The sequence below is a fragment of the Papilio machaon genome, chromosome 28 (assembly GCF_912999745.1).
Source record: "Papilio machaon chromosome 28, ilPapMach1.1, whole genome shotgun sequence".
Lineage (NCBI taxonomy): Eukaryota > Metazoa > Arthropoda > Insecta > Lepidoptera > Papilionidae > Papilio > Papilio machaon.
Genome location: NC_060013.1, coordinates 3,174,249 through 3,195,481, shown reverse-complemented (window position 1 = coordinate 3,195,481; position 21,233 = coordinate 3,174,249). Strand labels below are relative to the sequence as shown.

At 33.8% G+C, this 21,233-nt stretch overlaps 2 protein-coding genes and 1 long non-coding RNA gene across 3 annotated transcripts in view; 1 reads left to right on the top strand and 2 right to left on the bottom strand.

The window, feature by feature from the left end:
* Positions 1-2,788: 2,788 nt before the first annotated feature.
* On the bottom strand, positions 2,789-3,524 carry LOC106709657. Its single transcript, XR_001356952.2, has 3 exons — positions 3,425-3,524; positions 3,164-3,241; positions 2,789-3,040 (listed from the first exon to the last, which is right to left on the bottom strand). It is a non-coding gene; the product is annotated as an uncharacterized LOC106709657 (long non-coding RNA).
* A 1,495-nt stretch (positions 3,525-5,019) lies between these two features.
* Positions 5,020-13,154, bottom strand: LOC106709641. Its single transcript, XM_045684878.1, has 5 exons — positions 10,067-13,154; positions 7,268-7,392; positions 6,744-6,888; positions 6,267-6,371; positions 5,020-5,473 (listed from the first exon to the last, which is right to left on the bottom strand). The coding sequence occupies exons 1-5, from the start codon at positions 12,671-12,673 to the stop codon at positions 5,357-5,359; spliced, it is 3,099 nt and encodes a 1,032-aa protein (XP_045540834.1). The 5' UTR covers positions 12,674-13,154; the 3' UTR covers positions 5,020-5,356.
* Positions 13,155-16,310: 3,156 nt separating this feature from the next.
* LOC106709639 (putative U5 small nuclear ribonucleoprotein 200 kDa helicase) overlaps positions 16,311-21,233 on the top strand; it is a 34,298-nt gene continuing 29,375 nt past the window's right edge. Inside the window, exons 1-9 of the mRNA XM_045685156.1 lie at positions 16,311-16,501; positions 16,689-16,852; positions 17,169-17,367; positions 17,838-18,074; positions 18,508-18,621; positions 18,856-18,987; positions 19,279-19,396; positions 19,750-19,880; positions 20,128-20,317. Coding sequence (XP_045541112.1) covers positions 16,457-16,501; positions 16,689-16,852; positions 17,169-17,367; positions 17,838-18,074; positions 18,508-18,621; positions 18,856-18,987; positions 19,279-19,396; positions 19,750-19,880; positions 20,128-20,317 — 1,330 coding nt within the window. The 5' untranslated portion in view covers positions 16,311-16,456. The remainder of the gene's footprint in view (positions 16,502-16,688; positions 16,853-17,168; positions 17,368-17,837; positions 18,075-18,507; positions 18,622-18,855; positions 18,988-19,278; positions 19,397-19,749; positions 19,881-20,127; positions 20,318-21,233) is intronic.

Sequence of the window (21,233 nt, the reverse complement as noted above, 5' to 3'; positions counted from 1 at the left end):
CAAATAATGTAAAAACAAATATTACTTGGTTTTTATAATATAGTTAAAAATATCAAGTTTTCTTAAGAAAATGTTAATTTTTATCAATACAGTGAAATCTTTATAACTTTAATGTTTAAGGAAATACAAGAAACTTCGTCTAACTGTTGGTTTCTGAGACTACATTCTCTATATAAAACATATCCCTGTCATTATCTTTGACAAAAGAGAGAAAACAATTAGTTTTAAATGGAGTTTTTAGTCTTAGAAACCCACAGTTATTGTGTCTTCGATTTAAGTTCGATTTTATTACTTCTATTTTGAGGAATTCGACTAATTTCAACTTGGTCTCATTTTTAAATACAATTTATCAAGGTTTAGGTCATGCACTTAAATGCGTAACATTTTGTTTGTTAGTAACAAAGTTAAAATAATTCCAAATACAGAGTATTTGAGGGTTAAAAAAGAAGGGAAAGGTATTTTTTCATCTTAAAGTTCTTGTTATGAAGATTAACACTGTATTTTGTCTTAAAATGTATGTATTAACTTTAAAATAAATAAGACATTAATAGTTCAGAATTACCAACTGTTAAATGTCACTTTGATAACTTAATTATTAATGTTGGTAGCATTGATCGCATTTTATTTCGAACGCCTTTAAAACTATAGACAAGAAGATGTCGCGTTAATAATCTGTGCGTGATATTTAGTCTGTGTTGTTTATTTTATATGGAAATCGATAATTATTGTAGATTATTAAGTATAATTATGTATTCGCCTATTTTATTTTAATGGGATATTAAATTATTGTACGCTTGGCATTATGTGTCTGTTTTTTATTTCCTTTATCCTTGAAAAAATAGTAATTTTAATTTAAATAAATACTAGCTGTCGCGCGTGATTACGTCCGCGCGGAATTAAAAAAAAACTTAATAAGTAGCCTAAGTGTTCTTCCAGACTATGTTCTACATCTGTAAATAAAAACAATTAAAAAGCTCGTTGTAGTTTTTTACAATTTTGTAGGCATCAGTTTACTGCTCGATACTTACTATCTTCTTTACTTTATTTACTATCTTCTTTAAAAAATATACTAAGTTATTTACATAGATTCAAAAAGATTTGTCGTCTCAATGTCGAAAAAAAATTAACTTTCAAAAGTGCAAGCGAGCGAGATTTTTGCAGCGTCTCTTTTTGTTGTGTCGGATTAAATCTTCCAAAGATCTTAGTGGGTACAGCAGGTGGCCCTTTGTATCCTATTCTGGCGTATGTGGCACCCCTTATACCCGGCGCCCTGGGCGATCGCCCCCTAACCTAACGCCACTACTGCTTTCAAAGGTAAAGGTATAAATAAAAGACCAATTTAAACTTCAGTTTTAAGCTTTTTACTATTACTACAAATACAAAAAATTTATATTGGATTCAACATTATATTAATACGTGAGGTAAATACATTATGGAGAAGAAGTGCATAAGGGTCCATTCCTGACCAACGGTTAAATATGAGAACGCCGCGACGTTCACTTGCTACCTCAAGGAAGGGGATAAATATGTGCAAAACATGTCGATCTCGTTTGCAAACATGAAAGACGAGTGTCTAGCTTCTAGACTCATGCAAACGAGACTAAAGTATACTAATTTTATACCTATATCCCCTTCAGCGTTGAAGCGGCGGAGAATGAACGCCGCAGCAGTCGCCGGAGCAATACGCGTTAACCTTAAAGCCATTTAAAACCAATGAGAGACCAATAGTTAATCTAAATATACATAACCTATAGTGTTTTAGAATTAAATCAAACAAAGATATCTGACCCGATGTGAGGCGCTGCTATCGCATTTAGTTCTGTCAGAATATATGTTGGAGAATAGAAAATGGCATAAAAAAAAATAAAAAAAGGTCATTTTTGTACAGCTACAGTACAAAAATGACCTTTTTATATTAGGAACGCGCTAGTGAGCTGTCATAATTTAGTTTGATTTATGCCCACCGGGTGAGATAACTTTATCTGTCTATAAGTTCCAATATAAACAGTGCAAATTTTCGTCCAAAAGTTGTGATGCAATTATTAGTGCTGGAAATGTCTAGAATATTAATAGTCTACTTTAAATATTAATGTTATAATAAGAAATAATTTTGTTATAGAAGTTACTAAATTTTATGTCTAGAAATCGGAATATATCTGAATAAAGACAAGAGCGATTAAAGCTTTAAAAGATATTTAAAAAAAACTACATATATTGGTGTACTATTGCAAAAAAAACTTACGAACATACATTAAGTTGCGTTCTTATTTTGTGAAATTAATACCAGTGGGGTCTAGTACGAATATTTGTGAAAATCGCTTTCGCATCGTCAATTATGTCAAGTTAGGATATGTTTAGTGTACTTTATGCTCTGTACAAATTTTGTCGGTGACAATTCGATAGCGATTTTCACAGTGACACTTGACATATTAACATCCCTTTTACTTTCTTTGACAACGACAGAGATAATAATATGCAATATGTGTGTATGTAAAACCTATTTACATATTACATTTTTAGACTTTTATAGTTAAAAATGTAAATTCTTAAGATATAATGAATTAAAAAATTCGACCATTTTAAAATAAACTCATAATTTCACACAAAAGGCAGAGATTTCGCTTTCGCGAAGTATTTCAACACTTTTTTATAACACACATTCATGATTCTATTGCAATTTGACAGCTGTCAAAATCGATCACTACAGATCTCTTTCAGCGATACATATAAACAACGAACCATAAACGGGATAAAGATTAAACGATTAAAACTACATAATTGTCTCTGGTTGCATTTTATCTCCACTGTGACGAGCAGCCGTGCGTTCCAGTACTCGTACTAGTACTGGCTAGGCCTAGGTCGCACTCGCAAGGGTCAGTACTATGGGCCCTCTGGTACTGCAGACTTTGGTCTAGTTCTAGGAAGTATTGCGAGTAGTCGACCTGGTCTGTAGGGTCGTAGGTCGCACGCGCTGTCGCCGGGAGAGGTTGGCGCTATGGGGGCGTCATGCTGCCCCCATATTCAGGGGACGCGCCACGACCTTGACACAAAAAAATATTTTTACCAATTTGCTATTATGTTTAATTAGGCGCTAATTTTTTGCATAAAATTTTCGATTGTACAATGTTTTATGATAACCAATTGAAATCTGTTGTATATTTACCTCGGCCTCTGCCCCGACCGCGGCCCCTGCCCCGCCCGCGGCCGCGTCACCTTCGCCCGTCGCCCAAACCCACCATGTCTGAAAAACAAATTATGAGCTTTATAACAAGTATTAAATAAAAAAAATAAACTAACTGTACACTATTGGCACTCACGAGAATATACAAACGAAACCTCACTCTACAAAATCCGTCAAGCAGTTTAAACTTCATACAGTCCTAACATAAAAACAGTTCTTTTTCGTCTAAAAGAAAACACCTACCTATATTGGTAGCGGTCTTCTCCAAGTAAGCGAGAGGTCCCTGCAGCGCTGCGCCCGCGTACGCCCCCCGACCGCCCGCTAGAAACATGCCCTGTGCAAGGCTGCTCTGCATCTGTTATACCAAACAAACTCTCACCGGCATTATCAGATTAATACGACGACAATAATTACATTTACCCTAAGGTCTTATAGACTCGGACCTAGGACATATATACAACTAATATTTTAATATAATAAGAAACGAATAACAAACTTCTATAAAAACAACGCGGTGAAATTCTGTCGCTATGAAGTAATAACTTGCCATTATCTTTCACTTTACATCAGATATCTCAGAAGGTCTCGACGCGTATCCCAAGTTAGGTGTAACTAGGACATAATCAACCATAGCCCAGTGCGGGTTTTCATATATATCTTTGAATTTCTTCTCAGATGTGCAGGTTGCGACGTTTTCCTTCACTAAGAACGTCAAATAAATAACTAAGCCTCCTAAATCATTCATATGATGATTGTTAAATAATAATATCTTCATTTATATTTGTAATTTACCTATCAGTCGTCATATTATGAAAAGTACATATAATAGATTTTTTTTTATATGTCACATACCATAATTATTGATGTTAAAAAAAATTAACAAACTTACCTCTTTCATATTTCATGCGTAAAATCTAATAAAAAAAACAACGGTGCAAAAAATAAAAATAAAACGCTAGTATAAACTTAAAAGTGATTTATTATATTTCAAATAAAAATAATAGTGCCCTTAAAAAGTATTACAAATTAAAATTGTTAAACTACCAAAATAACTACATAATTTTAATACAAAGCAAATCGATTGAAAAATTCCAAATTAATATCTCCTTTTTGACATCTGTTCGTTTTGACGTTTTTTTTTACATCTTGTACTTTTTTTTATTAACAAAATTTATCTTTTTCGTTTTTTTTTTTATAAATTCAATGTGAAAATATATTCAGTTTAATTCAAAATTAATCAGTTCCCGCATCAGCCATATATCAATTAACGAAAGATTTATTTTAATGTAATAAAAAACATAACCTTACTTTTCTGACGAGATCTAAATGTAATAAAAAAGGCTTACTTTACGAACTATACTAATGTTTTGAATAGACATCTATTTTATTAGTTAGTTTATATCAAATTTTCCTGTTACACCGTATTCATATAATTTACTTCTATTTATATACCTTTGTATAATTATCACATTTCAGTACGTAATAATAATACGTAATTAATATTATTTAATATTAAATTACTTAATTTGTTACAAAAAAAATCATGTTAACAAACACTACGAAAATAAAACTGACACTACTATTAATTTTACAAGCTCTAGCGCGGGAAAAAGCTGCATAATGTAGATTATAAAACTACAAAAACTAAACGACAAATCAAAAATTCGAAAAAAAAAATTTTTTTTTAAATTTACATGAAAATACTTAAAAAAACAAAAAAAGGTATACATATTTAATTACATTATAATTAAAAATACATAATAATTAATCTTACATAGTATACACAGGCGGATTTGCTGTTAAAAAAAAAATATCCATAGACCTATTTTTTTTACAGCAAGTCCAATACGTATGCAGCGGCTAACAGTCAAAATCAATAGTCCATTGTTGAGGAACGTCCAGAAATTTAATTACTTTACAAATTGATTTAAAATCAGTTTGACATAAAACATTTTGACCGTTAGAATGTATAGATATTTTCAAATATCTTATCGGCTCTGAACATCGTACGAGTCGTTGAGCAGAAGACAATATAGTAGCGTGGTGGACAAGGATGCTATGAGAGGGCATTGTGCAACTCAGAGATTTTTTTAAGTTGACAAGATATTTGAAAAATACTAAAGTCTGCATAAGTGTTAGGCATGAAGGCATAGACATTCTAGTGTGGGAGGTGGGCTACCGGCGCTGGGGCCCGGCGGGGTATGCGGGCGGGTGCGGGGGACGCGGTACCTGCTGCTGTTGCAAAGCCTGCTGTTGCAGCGCCGCTTGCTGCGCCGCCGCCATCTGCTGCGCCTGTGCACAACGGCTTTTATACGAGAAATCCACTCATATCTATAGAACCCGATATGAACTCGAATGAATTAACAACGCCATCTTATTCCGTAAAAGTTTGACACTAACTATAGTCCAGTCGCGGAGCACGAAGAATTTCGTACATTGAACTCGCATTACCTGTCTCTGTCACTCCCGCGTAAACACAATGAGTCTCGCTCGCACAGAAACAAAGGTCGCCGTCCTCAGGGATTGTAAACCTTTTATTGGAGACTATAAGTTTAATTTTTAATAAGAGGAATCGAAATTAGCTAGACTAGATGATAATGTTGACAAAACTGTTGATTCTTGTGTAATAAATGTGACAGGCGAGACGTCTTCGGAAAACAGTTACTCCGAAACAGAGGAATCGGATTCTGATTTTTGATTTTTTATTATCAGATACTTGTCTAGATTTTTATTACTTGTATAATTAAATCTAAATAAATAATTTATATAATAATAATAACTATATTTTATAAGTTGGTAAATTTTCTTTCTCCTTCAAATAATTCATGTAAACCGCACTAACGTTTGTAACCTCTGTCAGTAGGTAAAGAGGTCATTGTACGAAATTCTTCGTGCTCCGCGACCGGACTATACCAGTACAACAAGATTCAAACTTCATAACCGCTCGCCGTTGTCAGTGCATGATTCACTATTAGTAGAGTAAAGCGCGCAATGTAGTGTTCTGATTCAGCATCCACTTACGTCCCGCTGTAACCTTAAATTTCATGAGTTTACATCATCTAAATTGGCTGATAAATTCACTGACCTGAACACTTTGTTGCACGGCGCATGGCTGCGGCATGGGAGAGGCGGCTTGTTGGAGCGCGGGCGGTGCGCTCTGCTGTTGACACTTGTTGTACACAGTGTGACCCTATATAGTAAACAAGTGTAGAAGAACAAGAATTCACATTACTTTTGTGTATAAATTTGTATGAAAAGAAGCTTTAAGAATAATAAAAGAATCAGCGTAACAGTAAATTAAGAAATCTAAAGAAAATTATATTATCAGCTATAGATAGCATAAGATGTTAGAAAACTGTGATTTGTGCCTTATCCCATTCCCAAAGACTATGTTCTCAATTCTAAAGCTATCATGAATTTGCTGAGAATTATTTTGCTACATCCTCCATTAAAAATAAACTGTCTTATTAATTATTCTTTAGTTTTATAAACTTCAAGAAACATCAATGGCATGTTTCAAGAAATATACAACGCCATCTAGCGACAGGAACAACGAAATAACCTGTAAATCAGCAAGCAATCCGTGCCATTGCGTAACTTTATCATAGTGTCGACGTAACAACTCATCCTTGCGCTGCAACTCGCATTTCAGTTCGTTGTTGTCTTCTTTCACAAGGAGTTCTGGCTTCATCGCTGACAGCAGGAACCTGGACGAAACCAGAAAACTGTTTAGTATCCACTGAAAGGCCTACACCGGTTCAGTTGATGCTTGTTAGATGTTAACAGAGTAGTTGGAGAACAAATGGTTTATGGGAAAGAAAGAAATAGTAGACAAGATATTTCCACAATACCTACAAGATGAACACACCAGGTCTAACTTGCAAATGTCAATTAAATTAGAGTCAAGACGCCATTGTATAAAAATATATATTTTGTAGCAAAGGCGAATAAAAAGATAATATTTTTAAGAAAAAACGTAAAGATATAATAAAAGAAAAACATACTATTTTTATGTTTTCCTTGAAAACCGGACAAATATAGTATAAATAAATTTTATTGTACCATCTTACATTGCTAAAGTATTACCTCTTCTGTAAAAAGAACGCTTCCATCTGTCGGGCGTGGTCTATAAACCTTTCCACCTCCACTTTCACCTCCTCCTTCTCCACGCATGGCGAAACCTCCTGCTTCGTCAGCACGTTCAGACAAGCCTGCAGGTGGTTATTGGAAATTATTTAAGTGTTACAGCAAAGGATTGGAACAAGTTGGGTCAGTGATCGTGAAATTGAGAAATAAAAGGTGAGCAAGGCATGATCATTGTCTCTCAGCATTTTTATTAAGGTTATGATCACATAAAGAAGTAATGAGGTTGAATTTGGGTTGCTCCAAAAAAGGAGAAAGATCTAAGAAAGTATGGATGGATAATGTGAAAGGGGATATGCGTAAGAGGTTAGTAAATTCAAATATGACAACTAATAGATATTAGATATGTATGGAAGAGTAAAACGTACTGTGACACTATTCAAAAATGAATGGATTCAAACAAGTTGATTTCATTCAATATTTCATTCTAAATATGACGTAGGTGCCTTCAAGAGTTGAGTTTATAGGTACTTACTAAAGCGCTCTCCATCTTTTTACCACATCATTTCAAGAAGGGTCGTAGTTAGTTTACTAGCGATAGTCTACTTACTATAAAAATAATGCAAAACGTTTCAAATTCCTGAACTGTATAATTTTGAAAGGAAAAAGGACTTGTTTTTTACAAAAGGATTTTATAGGTTATGTAAACAAAGAAATTATTTTTACCAAACTTTTATTTATAATCTAAAATACTGTTAAAAATTACAACACTTCAAAAATGCAATGCCTTTTTATGTCGCTCATAACAAAATGTATCAATAAAATTATAATTACACAAGGTACTATGTAGTTTTAAACTGACTGAAATAAAATCAGTTTGTTTTATTTAACAATAAATATTCAATAATCTCCTAATATAATAATATTGTAAGATTAGTTTACCACTTCAACATTTATAAATACAATTCTAGATTTGCTTATTTTTGCCATAAACTTAGACAAAATCGTATGACCACAAAAGACGTTACGTCGACATTTGACCTTATTTTATTTTATAAAAATTATATATATTTTTAATTAGATGGCAACCGAGCAAGAGGCTACCTGAATTCGCCGAAATAGCAAGGCGACCAGTACCTATACCTTTTATTGACAGATAAGGGGACGTACAGAAAGAGGACTAAAATTATACCTCCGGCACCACACTCATCAGACTGTACGTGGAATTGCTTCCACTTGACGCTTGTCTTCTGTATGTTCCTGATATTTCACTGGGAGAGGCCCATTCGTGTAAAAAATATTGCTGGCGTCTACAACTGTCTACATTCCTCTTTAGAGTATTCAGTAATGGATTAATAAGGAATAAGTACATTTGCACTGTAAATATAACTTCAAAGTAATCAAAATAACCCTAAATTAAAATAAATATGCTATATTTGTAAAATATTAAGTTTAGAAACGACTACCTATCACGAGTTTCAAACACTCGTACATTTTATAATTCTAATTTTTATCCAGTGTTACTAAATTGCTTCTTTGTATCCACTTAGCGTTGCCAGGCATCCGGATAAAGTCGGACATAGGTAAGCTTTTTGATTACGTGTCTGGTCAAAATAAACGGATGTCCGGCTTTTTACATTTCCCAAACGAGTGTACTAATTAATACTGAGACAAAATCCTAAATAATACAGGTGTCCGACCTTTCTACCCCTAATGTCCGACCAAACTGGCTGTTCTGTCCGGCTAGTAGGTTTGGCGACCTGGCAACCCTATATCCACTATATATATATTGTTTGATGCATTTCTTAGGGCTTCAAGGAAAAAAAAATTCTATGTAATTTTACATACAAGATATTATGTAGATCAGAAATAAGACTGTAATTTCCAAAATTCTATATTTTTAACTTTGTAGATTGTTGTATTGCATTCTTTTTTTTACCCAACTAATAAAGAGGTTAATGTTTTTATTAATATTTTTTATGGCTCTGAGTTCTAGCCTTTCTATTAATTAGAATTTTCAGTTTGTTAAAGACGGAGGACAGAATTTTTTCAGACTAGATTAGTACAGTTAAAAATAATAAATATATAACCATTTTACTAATTATATTTATTTATGAAATGAAACTTACAATCAAACAGTCACATTTTAATTAGTAAATTAAAATTATAATGAATAAAAATAAATATATACAATTCTTGATGATTTAATTGGACAATAAAATTTTTGACTAAAATTCTTAACCAATAATTATTTTTTTAAATCTGCGGCTCAATTTATTCTGAAAGTAGGAATATTTACATGCACTTATTATAATTTCAATACATTTTTATGTATATGTTGGCAAAAGAGTAAGTGGCAACCGAAACAGAGAAGAGACAGCTGCTCATACACATGCACATTTAAAAGACAGTGATAAAAATTCTTTCATAACCGCAAAAGACATACTACCACAATCAAAACACCAATACAAATCTTAAAGTCGATAAGAAATAAAATTCCCCATAGTTGAGATTTTACAAATTCTATCCTATTTACTTAATATTTCTGATGTTTAAAACTAATTTTTAAACACTTATATACATAATTGAGTTGTTGAATATAACTGATTATTAAATAAACACGATAAAACCTATAAAATTACCTCTAAGTGTCTATGTAAATTTAAGAAATCCTTCAATCTTCTTACAATTGTAATAAAAAATTTGTGATGCTTAAATTGTTTAAAATTATATTTAATTAAAAGAAAACTGTGCCGTTAAATATATTATACTAAGAGAATACTGTAAAGTAATTTATTTCCTATAACCGAACCATGGTGTTTGGTACGGACTCCTGTAATAATTTGAATTGTCACCATAGTTTGGTTGTACATTTTGTAAGAGTGTGTGCTGAGCGGAATATTCATCTCTAAACTGGGGTTGAACTATTGGTTCAGCACGAGTAGGTACATTCTGAGGTCCTGGTGGGATCGAATTCATTCTAAAATCTAATGGTCTGTTAACAAAAATGTCATCATTGTATTGACATTTAGGGATTGGTGGTTCTGTTAATACTGGAGTTGGAACAGTTCGTGTTGGTTCTGTGTATTTGGTTTTCGGTGGCTTTTTCTTAGGTATGCGCATTGTAGGTAAGGGTAACGGTTCCGGTTTAAGTTTTGCAGTGACCATAAATTTATGAAATTCTCCTTGGAATGCGGTTGGATTCTTGTTGATAGGTGAAATTGTTGTTTGACGCGGTTTCGCACTGACGCATAGACCAGAGTAAATTTCTGTAGGCAAGGATGACTTTGGTATGACTGGGCTTTTTGAACTAGATGCCATGGAGGAATCTCTGTCAGTCTTTTTTGTTTCTTTAGTATCTTTTGCTTCCTTTGTATCAAGATCCAAAACTCGTGTGGCTGTCTGACTTGGTATAAATGTTTCTGGAGCATTGTTATATTCAACTATAACTTTCTTTTTCGGAGTCCGTGGTTTTCTTGGTTTCTTTTCGGTCTTGTTGTCTGTTGAAGTCTCTTTCTTGACAATGTCCTCTTTCTTCTTTTCTTTCTTTGCCTTTTCGTGCTTCTGTTTTTCCACTTGTTCTGTATCTTTTAATGATGATTTTCGTTTTTTGGGTTCTTTCTTATCTTTCGATGGGCTTGAGCTGTCTTTGTTAAGTAAACTTTTCAATATTGGGTTAGAAACAGGTTCTGTTTTGGTTGTTTTAGTAGACTCATCTTCATGTGGTGGTGATTCCCAGTTTGAAATCACAGCTGCCATGTCCTGCAGTTGCTCTTCGGATAGCTTTTTAGTATTAATTTTTCTCTTTTGAGTCCTATTTACTGGTGGTGTTTTCTTGGACTTAGTGATGGTTTCTTCATCCCCTTCTTTTACTTTCTCTTTAGGTTCCTTCTTTATGCTTTCCTTTCTTTTTTTTCTAGGTTTTGTAATCCTTTTTACACTTGGGTCTTCATAATCAGAGTCTTTATCAGAGTCCATGTACCCAACATCAGGTTGCTGAGCTTCTGAGGGTTCCATCTCATCACCTTTTAACCAAATATCTTCAAGAGCATCAAGTTGAGTATCATTTGGCGACAGCGGCATCATTTGTCTCTTCATTGAAGTCATCATGTCAAGGTCACCCTCAGCCATAGTCATCTCGTCATCATCCATAACATCATGACCCAGGATGGATACAGCAATGGCACCTTCCGAAATACTCTTGCTTGCCATAGCTCTTTTTAAATGCAGTGGATGTCTCTTTTTCTTCTTCAGTCCCTCAATCTCTGCTTCAATGAATGATTCGGGAAGTTCAGTATTGTTTTTATTGCAGAGAATATCTTGACCCGAGGGATGGGGGGCTGGCACCATCTTCTCTGGCTGTTCCGGGTGACAACCAACATCTTCTCCTTTCAGCCATAACTCATAACGGTCAGGTTGGAAACGTTTTACAAATGTATCCATTGAAATCTTTACCATATCATTACTGCAAGTACACTGCAGTGCTCTTTTACCATATTCAACCCAACGGGGAGCCGCAAAGTTTGTAGATTCCGCACAGTTAAATCCATGGTTGAAACCAGCATGGTAGCCATATGGAAATGTTATCATGATTTCACCAGCTTTTTGTGTTACTTTATTAACAGGAACGGCATATTGCTTTAAGATTTGTGGTGATATTAATGTCATTTTGTGACGTAGGAATGCTTGGCAAGTTTTAGCTGACGTCGGGAAGAAACCGGATGCTATTCTTTCAAACCGTTTCCCATGTTCCGGTGGTATAGCATACCAAGTTTTAGGCTCTCCAAAGTGTAAGTAGTTAATTGAATATAAATCCATATCTTCAGTGTGCCACGCAAATGTCGTCTTCCACATTCCGAAATACAGATAAGCAGTATTAACACCATCTATTTCTATACCATAATCGGAGTTTACGAAGTCTAAGATGGTTCCTAGGTGATTTATATTCCATTCTTTAACCTCTGGATCTGTGATACTGCCATTTACATCAGCGCCATATATAGGTGCCACATAGGTAACATTCTTCCAGTATTTCCTCTCCAGATCGTCGTAATTCGTGTGCCGAGGTGTGCAATATTTCGCGGAGTTGGCCATAACCGCAAACTGTTTCACTGTCATTGACTTCTTCTGTATATTAATTTGTTGAAACAAACCTTGCTTTCCGGTGACCACTTGACATATAGGCGACGGTATTGTGATGTTGAGCTCGTCTAAATCGTATCCATTTTTCCTCGGCACCCATTCCGGCGGTGGTATTACTTTAGCAAGACCAGCCTTGTGTGCCCCCTTCGATTCCATGTACTGAACGTATTTATTAAAGTCTTTAAACTCATCCCACGTGGGCCGAAACACTTGGATAGATATCCCACTACCGGACCCACCCGATACATCGTCACTGGTCACAGACATCGTAGTTTTTAATAACAAACTCACATAAAGTCAACAATATTTCATCATGCGAGAAACACGAATATTTCTCACAACATTACGTTAGATTGTCTTTGAATATTTATAATATGATCGCGTTTACGTTTTGATCTGATTATTACATAAATACACACGAGAATAAAGTCAAATAATTAATTGAAAACATTATCATTAAAATGGCCGACATGAATGAGATGCGCTTGCAATCAAAAACTCTAGACACCGTAGAAGCCGCATAAGTGGATTTGGGTCACGTACACACACAGCCCGACTATTTTTCGTGTTCAATTTCGGGTTCAACTTATGAAGCTTCTACTACTACGGTAACGCTGATGTGAAACTCTATGATTTTTATTATCGTTATGTTGGTATTCCTTTACGTTATTTTGACAGCTCACAAAATAAATTGTAATGTATTCTATTTTGTAAGGTTATTTAAGACGAAAATTTATAAATTTTTATATATGTATTATTAAGACTATTATCACCTGAAAAGCCTCCTCGAATTCTTCCACTAAATTACCGCTCCCGTTTGATGGGGTCGCCATTTTAAGGTTTAAAAACACAACACTTTGACACTTGTTATCCGAAATGTCACTATCGAAATCGACAAGATGCCGGAGCGACGTTCGGGGCGTACTGTATTTTAGTGATGTGTGGTGTTAATATTTCAACACGACAAAGTGCGTCACTCACTCACACATAGGTATTTAGGAAAGAGATGCAAGCATTTCTTAGTTTCTCATCGCTTCAACATAAAAATCAATAGTAAACGAAACCAGAAATTCTGGTACAGTACAAAAAATTACCTTTCGCTAACTTCGATAAAGAACATCTAGGATACCAATAAAAAAAATTACATTTTCACTTTTGTTGCCTACGCAATAATTTTGTAAACGATGTTATAGTGTATGTTTATTTTAGATTTAGTAGTTTACAAGCTGTCGCCCGCGACTCCGTCCGCGCGGAGTTGAAAAAGAAAATAAGTAGCCTATATGTTCTTTCAGACTATGTTCTCCATCTGTGCCAAATTTCATCAAGATCTGTTGAGTCGTTCCGTTGATACCTTCAAACATCCATCCATCCATCTATCCATATAAACTTTCGCATTTATAATATTAGTAAGATGTTCTCAAACTTGTATAAATATCAATCTCTTTAAGTTTATAACTTTGTCAATTGAATCGGTCATTTCAAAAACCTCATAAGTCACAAAATTATAATTTTTCAGAAATCAATAAAAACTGTTTCATACACAAACAAATGAGTTTTGAAGAGCTTCTTTATGGTTAATTTAGTATTCGAGGGGTAAAAAATTAAAATAGCGTATAATCTTTTCGCTTTATTAATAGAAATAATGAAAAAAACCTGATAAACAGTTCTTGACTTATGTTGTTTTAGCGAGAAATAGGTTTAGTGGTATATAATTTAACCAAAAAAATTGTAGTAATCATATTTTTTATTGCTTGTAATTAAGAATTACACTTAAAAATAATCTTATTAATATTTCACATGTATTAATTTGTCATGTTTTAATATCTTTATGGTACATAGTCATATTCTCCATCATTCTCATCTGGATTATCTTCAACATTTGCAGTTGGCTAAAAATGTTGTTATAAAATGGCATATGCTCTTCCGGAATGCTATCTTGAACTAGTTTTAAATCGTCTATTTTATTTTTATTGATGGGCACTTTCAAATTATAGGCTTTCGTTGATGGAAGTGAAACAGAAGTTGTTATTTTCTTCAATAATGAGAATGAATGTTCAATCAATCCATCAATATATTCCTCGGCTATGATAGTTCCTTTTCGATCTGAATCATATGAAAAACTCATGTATGTCGAAGGTGCAAAAGACTTTTTCTGGTCCTTTGGGACTTTTTTTCCATAAGATTCAGTTGACAAACATTTTTTTTTTGTACAAATTTGGCCACCATTTCTTATATTCTAAAACATCTTCAGTTTTTAGCTCTATAACTGTGAATGTTGAGCTAGAGTTCGAAACCAAATCAATGTATTCTCTTGGGACGTAGATACGATCATGCTTCCGAACTTTTTTTTTTTATGACTCCAAAATCACGGTCATTTGGTAAGAAGGAGTGACCACGTATGGGAAAATACTGATAATCTACCTTTGAAAAACCATTTTCTGTAAAAAAAGCATGTTGGAAAAAATGTTGACTTAAGTGGTTTTTGAAATGACCGATTCAATTATTTTGCGTTTATATTTAAAATAATATGCTAGATCGTTGCATATTACACATGTGGAAATAATTAATCGTAGAGTTCGGTTACAGTGACACTTGTATTGAAACAAATCGTCATCGCGGTTTTGTCAAAAACTACAAAAAAAAGTGACAATATGTTTGTATTAGATTGTATCGACAATGGAAACTGATATAAAATATTTAGAAAGTTGGATTTTGTTTATACGTATTCTGCATATCCGGACTAGGATCCTCGTTATTGAGATTAGAGATAAGAAAGCAAAATTTTGCGAAAAAAGTATTGTAAAAATGTTGAGTTGTCTATCACCGGTGTCAATTAGATTATTATATACAAAGATATTGTGCATGTTTTCAGCTAAAGACGAATGAATCATTCGGCGCACACGCGCAAACCCACTGTTTTTGTTACCACAAACAACGAAACGGTAACCTCGCAGCTGATCCAAATGTGAATGAACTGTGATGTAAGCTAAACCACGTGACTTTGAAACCTTGAAAGTGGAATGGTTACGTTTGGGGACTTAAATTCACCGCGTCAAATACTGTCTTCGCGTAGCGTTTTAATTATTTTACTTAAACTTATAAAAATTACAACAAAACATATTTAAATTACAAAATATTCATATTAAGTTTACATATTTCCATATAAATTTTCATCCCTCATTCCCAATTGTTATTATGCGCCATTGAGATAAAACTTTTACAAACTTTGAATGTCGTAGTCATATTTATTTATATCAAGTTAACAGCCTAAAAAATACGTTTTAAGCTTTTAACTGTAAAGGTGACGATACTTCTATACAACTTTTCAACCCTATTCTCACATTAAAGAGTAGGGTATATCAGCTCAGGCTCTATTTATTTAAATCGGATCAGTAGTTTTGAAATGAAAGCGAAACAGAGTTACTTTCGCATTCGTAATATTATGAAAGGACTAGTAAGGTTTAAATTTCATATTCATGCACATATTTTAACCTTTTCTTGAAATAATTATAATCACAAACAAAGTAAAGGCATTGTGCACTATGATATATGAAAAATTAATACAAAACAAGAAATTACCAATTCCCTAAATGCTGATAATAACATCTGTTTTATAAAATTTTAATTCTGCCTGTTTATGTTTATGCTCTTATGCTTACATTTTCATTATCTATTTGTTTGTACAATATGCCAACATTACAATAAATAAAGTGGGACATTCGAAATTGACACAAAACACAAAATACTCCGAACATCTTTACAAAGGACTCTAAATCACAAAGTGATCTTTAAAAGTGGATAGTATCAATATTATTAAAGTTATTTAAAAAATTTGATATGTTCGAACATTTACATTTTTCCTACTAAATATTTTTAAGTATAACAACACTTGGTTATACTCTGTGGGCAAGTTGACAAATATTGGCCAAAATAAAAAATGGCTCCTTTTTAACCGCTACGCATAACCTCAATTCAATTTGTAGCATTTTGTAATTGTTATTTGTTTGTGTATAGGTGAGAATTGGGGAGTAAGTTAAAAAATAATTTACCATGGCGGACGCAGCTGCCAGACAGTTGCAATATGAATATAAGGCGGTAAGTGTTTTGTTGATTACGTTGTTGTGGTGCAATTCCTATTGTAAATTATACAGGATTGTTGAACGCTAAATTTGACACGCATTTTATTAGACTTTATGATACATTGATCCCCTAAAGTCTAGACTTTTTTTTAAAATATCGAAACCAAAAAAATTGACTAAGACTAATCTATAATATTTTCTAGAATTCAAATCTCGTACTCCAAGCTGATGTACGTCTGATAGAGCGTCGTGGACGAGATGAGGCGACAGGCGAGGTGCTGTCCTTGTCTGGCAAGCTCGGTGGGACAAGGATGGGCGACCGAGCACAACGCACCAAGCCAGACAAAGCTGAAGAGAGGAAAGCTAAGTAAGTGATATAGATACCCTATAGATATATAAAGATTGAAAATAAAAATAGTTTGAATCATTGTAGACAAAGAAGACACATTTCAAATGGCATTATCTTCATGTTTCATCTTACCAGTGTGTATCAGAGTTCAATTTGAGTCCTCTTTGCAGTGCAGTTCAGTAGATTAAGCAGGGGAAGAGATAAATGGGAAGGTTCAATTATCTCTTCTGTCTTTTAAACAATAATACATCTGGCCTGCATGTTTTCCATCTTCTAAAATAATAAGCTTACTTTAAAAATCAATAATTTGTAAGTAAACATTATAACGTTCCAGACGTCAGAAACGTGACGAAGCTACATATGAACTATCAAAATCGAAGACATCGCGTGCAGCATGGGCTGATGACACACCGGGCGTGCTGTACCGTCCTCGGACACAGCACACGAGGCATGCATATGAATTATTACTGTCGTTCATGCAGAGTACACTCGGTGATCAACCTAGAGGACTGCTGTGTGGGGCTTGTGATGAGGTGGGTAATTTGTTAGTTTTTTTTTGAAGTGGGGAACGCCTTGTGCATACTACACCTGTTGATTAAAAGTAGACAACACATCTACAATTGTGGATGTCTGTGGGCTAGGGTAGCTTAACCATTTCGGCGAATTAAGATAACTGCTTGCTCAAATGCCACCTTATAGTATGTTAAAAAAAATTTCAACTTAAATCTAAACGGATGGAGAAACAGAAGTGTAAATAATATGAAAAAAAAATTACTAATGTATTTCTTTATTAAGTATCAAATACACTAAATCTAGATAAAAAATAGATATAATTATTAGGAGTCGCTGGCTCAGGGGTTAGGCACTTGACTTGCAATCTGCAGGTCCTGGGTTCGAATCTAAAATTGCGGAAACAGAAACAGACATCCGTTGCATCACTAACAGTAATGTCTTTTTGTAGACAATTAAATAGGCATCTGTATGACAATTATTACCTTTCCAGGTCCTAATGGTACTCAAGAATGACAAACTGAAAGATCCGGAAAGAAAAAAAGAGATAGAAGCACTGATTGGTGCTTTAGCAGATGAACGGTTTGCCTTATTGGTGAATCTTGGCAAGAAGATTACTGATTTTAATGTAACATCAGCGGAGGGTAATACCGAGATTGATGAGACATATGGAATTAATGTACAGTTTGAAGAATCCTCGGAAGAAGATGATGAAGATGCATATGGAGAGGTGAATATTAATTTTGATTTACATATTATATTGGTTTTATAGTGAACCCACTTTATGGTATTCATTCATATCTTACTAATATTTAGAATAGAATAGAATAAGCGTTTATTGCCACACAAAAGAGACTTATGAACTAAAATTAAACAAAAAGATTAAAAACGTGGCAAAAGGTATTTTAAATGCAAATGTTTGGATGGATGTTTGAAGGTATATCCGAAACGGCTCAGTGGATCTTGATGAATTTTAACTCTGATGTAGAACATAATCTGGAAGAACACATAGGTTACTTATTATGTTTTATTTAAATTCCGCGAGAATAGAGTCGCGGGCGATAGCTAGTATCTTACATGTAGACAAAAGTTGAATAGTTTTTTTCTGTGTTTCGCTTAATTTTTTATTATAAAGGTTTATTTAATATATTTTTGTTTTTCAGGTGAGAGATGATGATAAAGAGGAAGGGGAAGGTACAGACAATGAGCAGGGGAAAGAGAGTAGTGCAGAAGATGATAGTGATACTGAAGGAAAGAAGAACAGTATACATGCTAATGTGAGTTAAAATATTATATACTAACTTTTGTCCGCTACTTTGTCTGTGCGGAATCAAAAATTAAATTATACTGATTAATATGTCTATGTTACTCAGTTGTAATGTAGCTTTTGAATTGCAAAAAAAATGTTTGTATTTATTTAAAAATTAAAAAAATCTGCTATATTAGATATTAATTATAGTTGTAACGAGTAATAACAACATGAATGTCGTCATAAATCTTGTATTTTTTAGCTATCCGAGGAACAGACACAGAAGCGACGAGATGCCACACTCCATCCAATGGATATTGATGCCTACTGGCTGCAGCGTCGACTCTCTAGACACTTCCCCGATGCCATGTTGTCACAGGCTAAGTCCAGCGAGGTGAGACTTTGTGCTTCGGAGTAATCTTCAAATTATAGTGTTTTGGGTGACTTGACCACCTTAATCCCTTTTATTTATTAAGAGCAACTGTGACTCCTAAAGGAATGCATTGGGACTAGGATCCTTGGGAGAAGTGATGTAACTCTGATTTTTTTTTAATTAAACACGAAATAGATTGAATGAAGATTTTTTATTAATCGTGTCTAATTAATGTTATGTTAAATTATCCATGAATTAATGTTGTAGAAAAGTTAGAATATTTAGACTTATTAATATTTTTTTTTTTTTCAGGTGATGAAGGCACTCGCTGAGGCGGCAGATGACAGAGATCTTGAAAACAGACTAGTGCTTTTATTGGGTTATGATTGCTTTGACTTTGTTAAAGTACTCAATAAATATAGATATACAAGTAAGTTTTTTTATCTTTGAAGATTTTATTGTTATTATGAATATGAGAAGTCATTTTAAAATATATAAATTGAACCTTGAAAAGCGAGAAATCTCGAAGTAAGAGAGAAACCTTTATAAGCGAGAAAAATATCCCGGTTCCTTTGACTCTCGCTTATCTAGATTTGACTGTTTATAAACTGTTATAATAAAAAAAGTACAGTCGAATTGATCACCTCCTTTTTGAAGGTAAAAAAAGCTAAAAAATAACATCTGACCGAGTGTCATAAAATTAGTAGATAATTTATTTTTTGCTTATAAAATTAATTTATATGCACAATTTTTTTTTTACTTACAAAAATGTTAATATTCCAGTCCTATATTGCACGAAGCTGGCATCATCACAATCTGAGAATGAGAGGATGAGCATCCGCGAGGAGATGTCCCGACAGCCGCATCTACAGAAGATTCTGGCACAGCTAGAAACTGGCAAGGGAGATGAGGAGGTGAATATCTGTCTAATACCTACTTTTAAATCTACACAGAAATTAGTAAATGTCAAATTAATTTAAAAAAACATAAAATAGGAGGAAAATCGCAAAATTGTGACTTACGATAGTTTACGTAGGAGCCGTTAATATTTACGGAACTTTCTTTTTGTTGTTGGAAACCGCACTTTGCACTTTTTCATAGATTGATGTATATATAACTTTTAAAGCTCATAATTTGTATGATTCCTCTTGCTATTAACAGATGGCGCAGCAATCGGAAGCACCACGTAAACGTCAGAAGACGGAAACAGAGACTACAGAAGGTGGTGGTCAAGTGTCAGGCTCGAGGAAAGTGTTGGCACTGGACGAGCTGGTGTTTGCAGCTGGCTCACACTTCATGGCTAACAAACGATGTCAATTACCACCCGGATCTTTTAGAAAGCAAAGGAAAGGTAAGATACCAACAAAGATATTTGAAAAAATAAGATAAAAGGTGAAAGCTCGGTAGTGCCACCTTGTCAATATCAAAATGTCACAATTTTCTTGTAATACAATACAATTTGACAAGGATCTTACAGTAGTGGAATATGTGAACTGTCATCTTGACACACTTTAACTGAGGGAGCGGCAGCTATACAGTTTAATGTTGCCATTTTCATGTTTGTATATGTCAAGAATTCAGTTCATCATTTTTTTGTGACTGAGTAGTCACTATTTGTCTTGATAAGGCATTTACAGTTTCACCGGACTTGAGGTGGTCGGATTCTAGACAACTAGACAGACAGCTCCCTCAGCAGTCTCAGCTCGGGTTGTTGCTTTATCATTATTACCTGATTGGGTCTATTCATAAGTTCCTAATGAATTACTTGGAGTTGCATCTCGGATGACTTTGGGAAGAATTTAAATTTTCGGTTACTGGTAACCTTTAAAGCTTGTAGGCGTCTAGTCAATGTCAATTTTTTTTTTTTTTTTTTACATCTACAGACGCTTGGTCCGTACTCTTTTCTGCACAGGTTTTAGTTATGTTATTATTATTATTTTTTTTTAATTAATATGCCCTGTGCTACATTGTTTGTTCCTGCTTACTTATAAATACATATCATTTAACTTAATTATAATTAACCATTTACTATACTAAACTTACTAGTTAAATTATTTATACTATTACTTATATTATATTTTTTTTTATATATTTAAACTGTGGCGACGGATATAGTGTTTCTCATTTTTAGGAGACCTTCTACGATCGCCGCGTCTCGATTTCTCATCGCCATTTTTGTGTTATAGGCGATGATTTTGAATGAATGAATTTACCTCTTAGTTTAGTTAACATGCACTAAACACAGATACACATTTATAGGTGTAAAC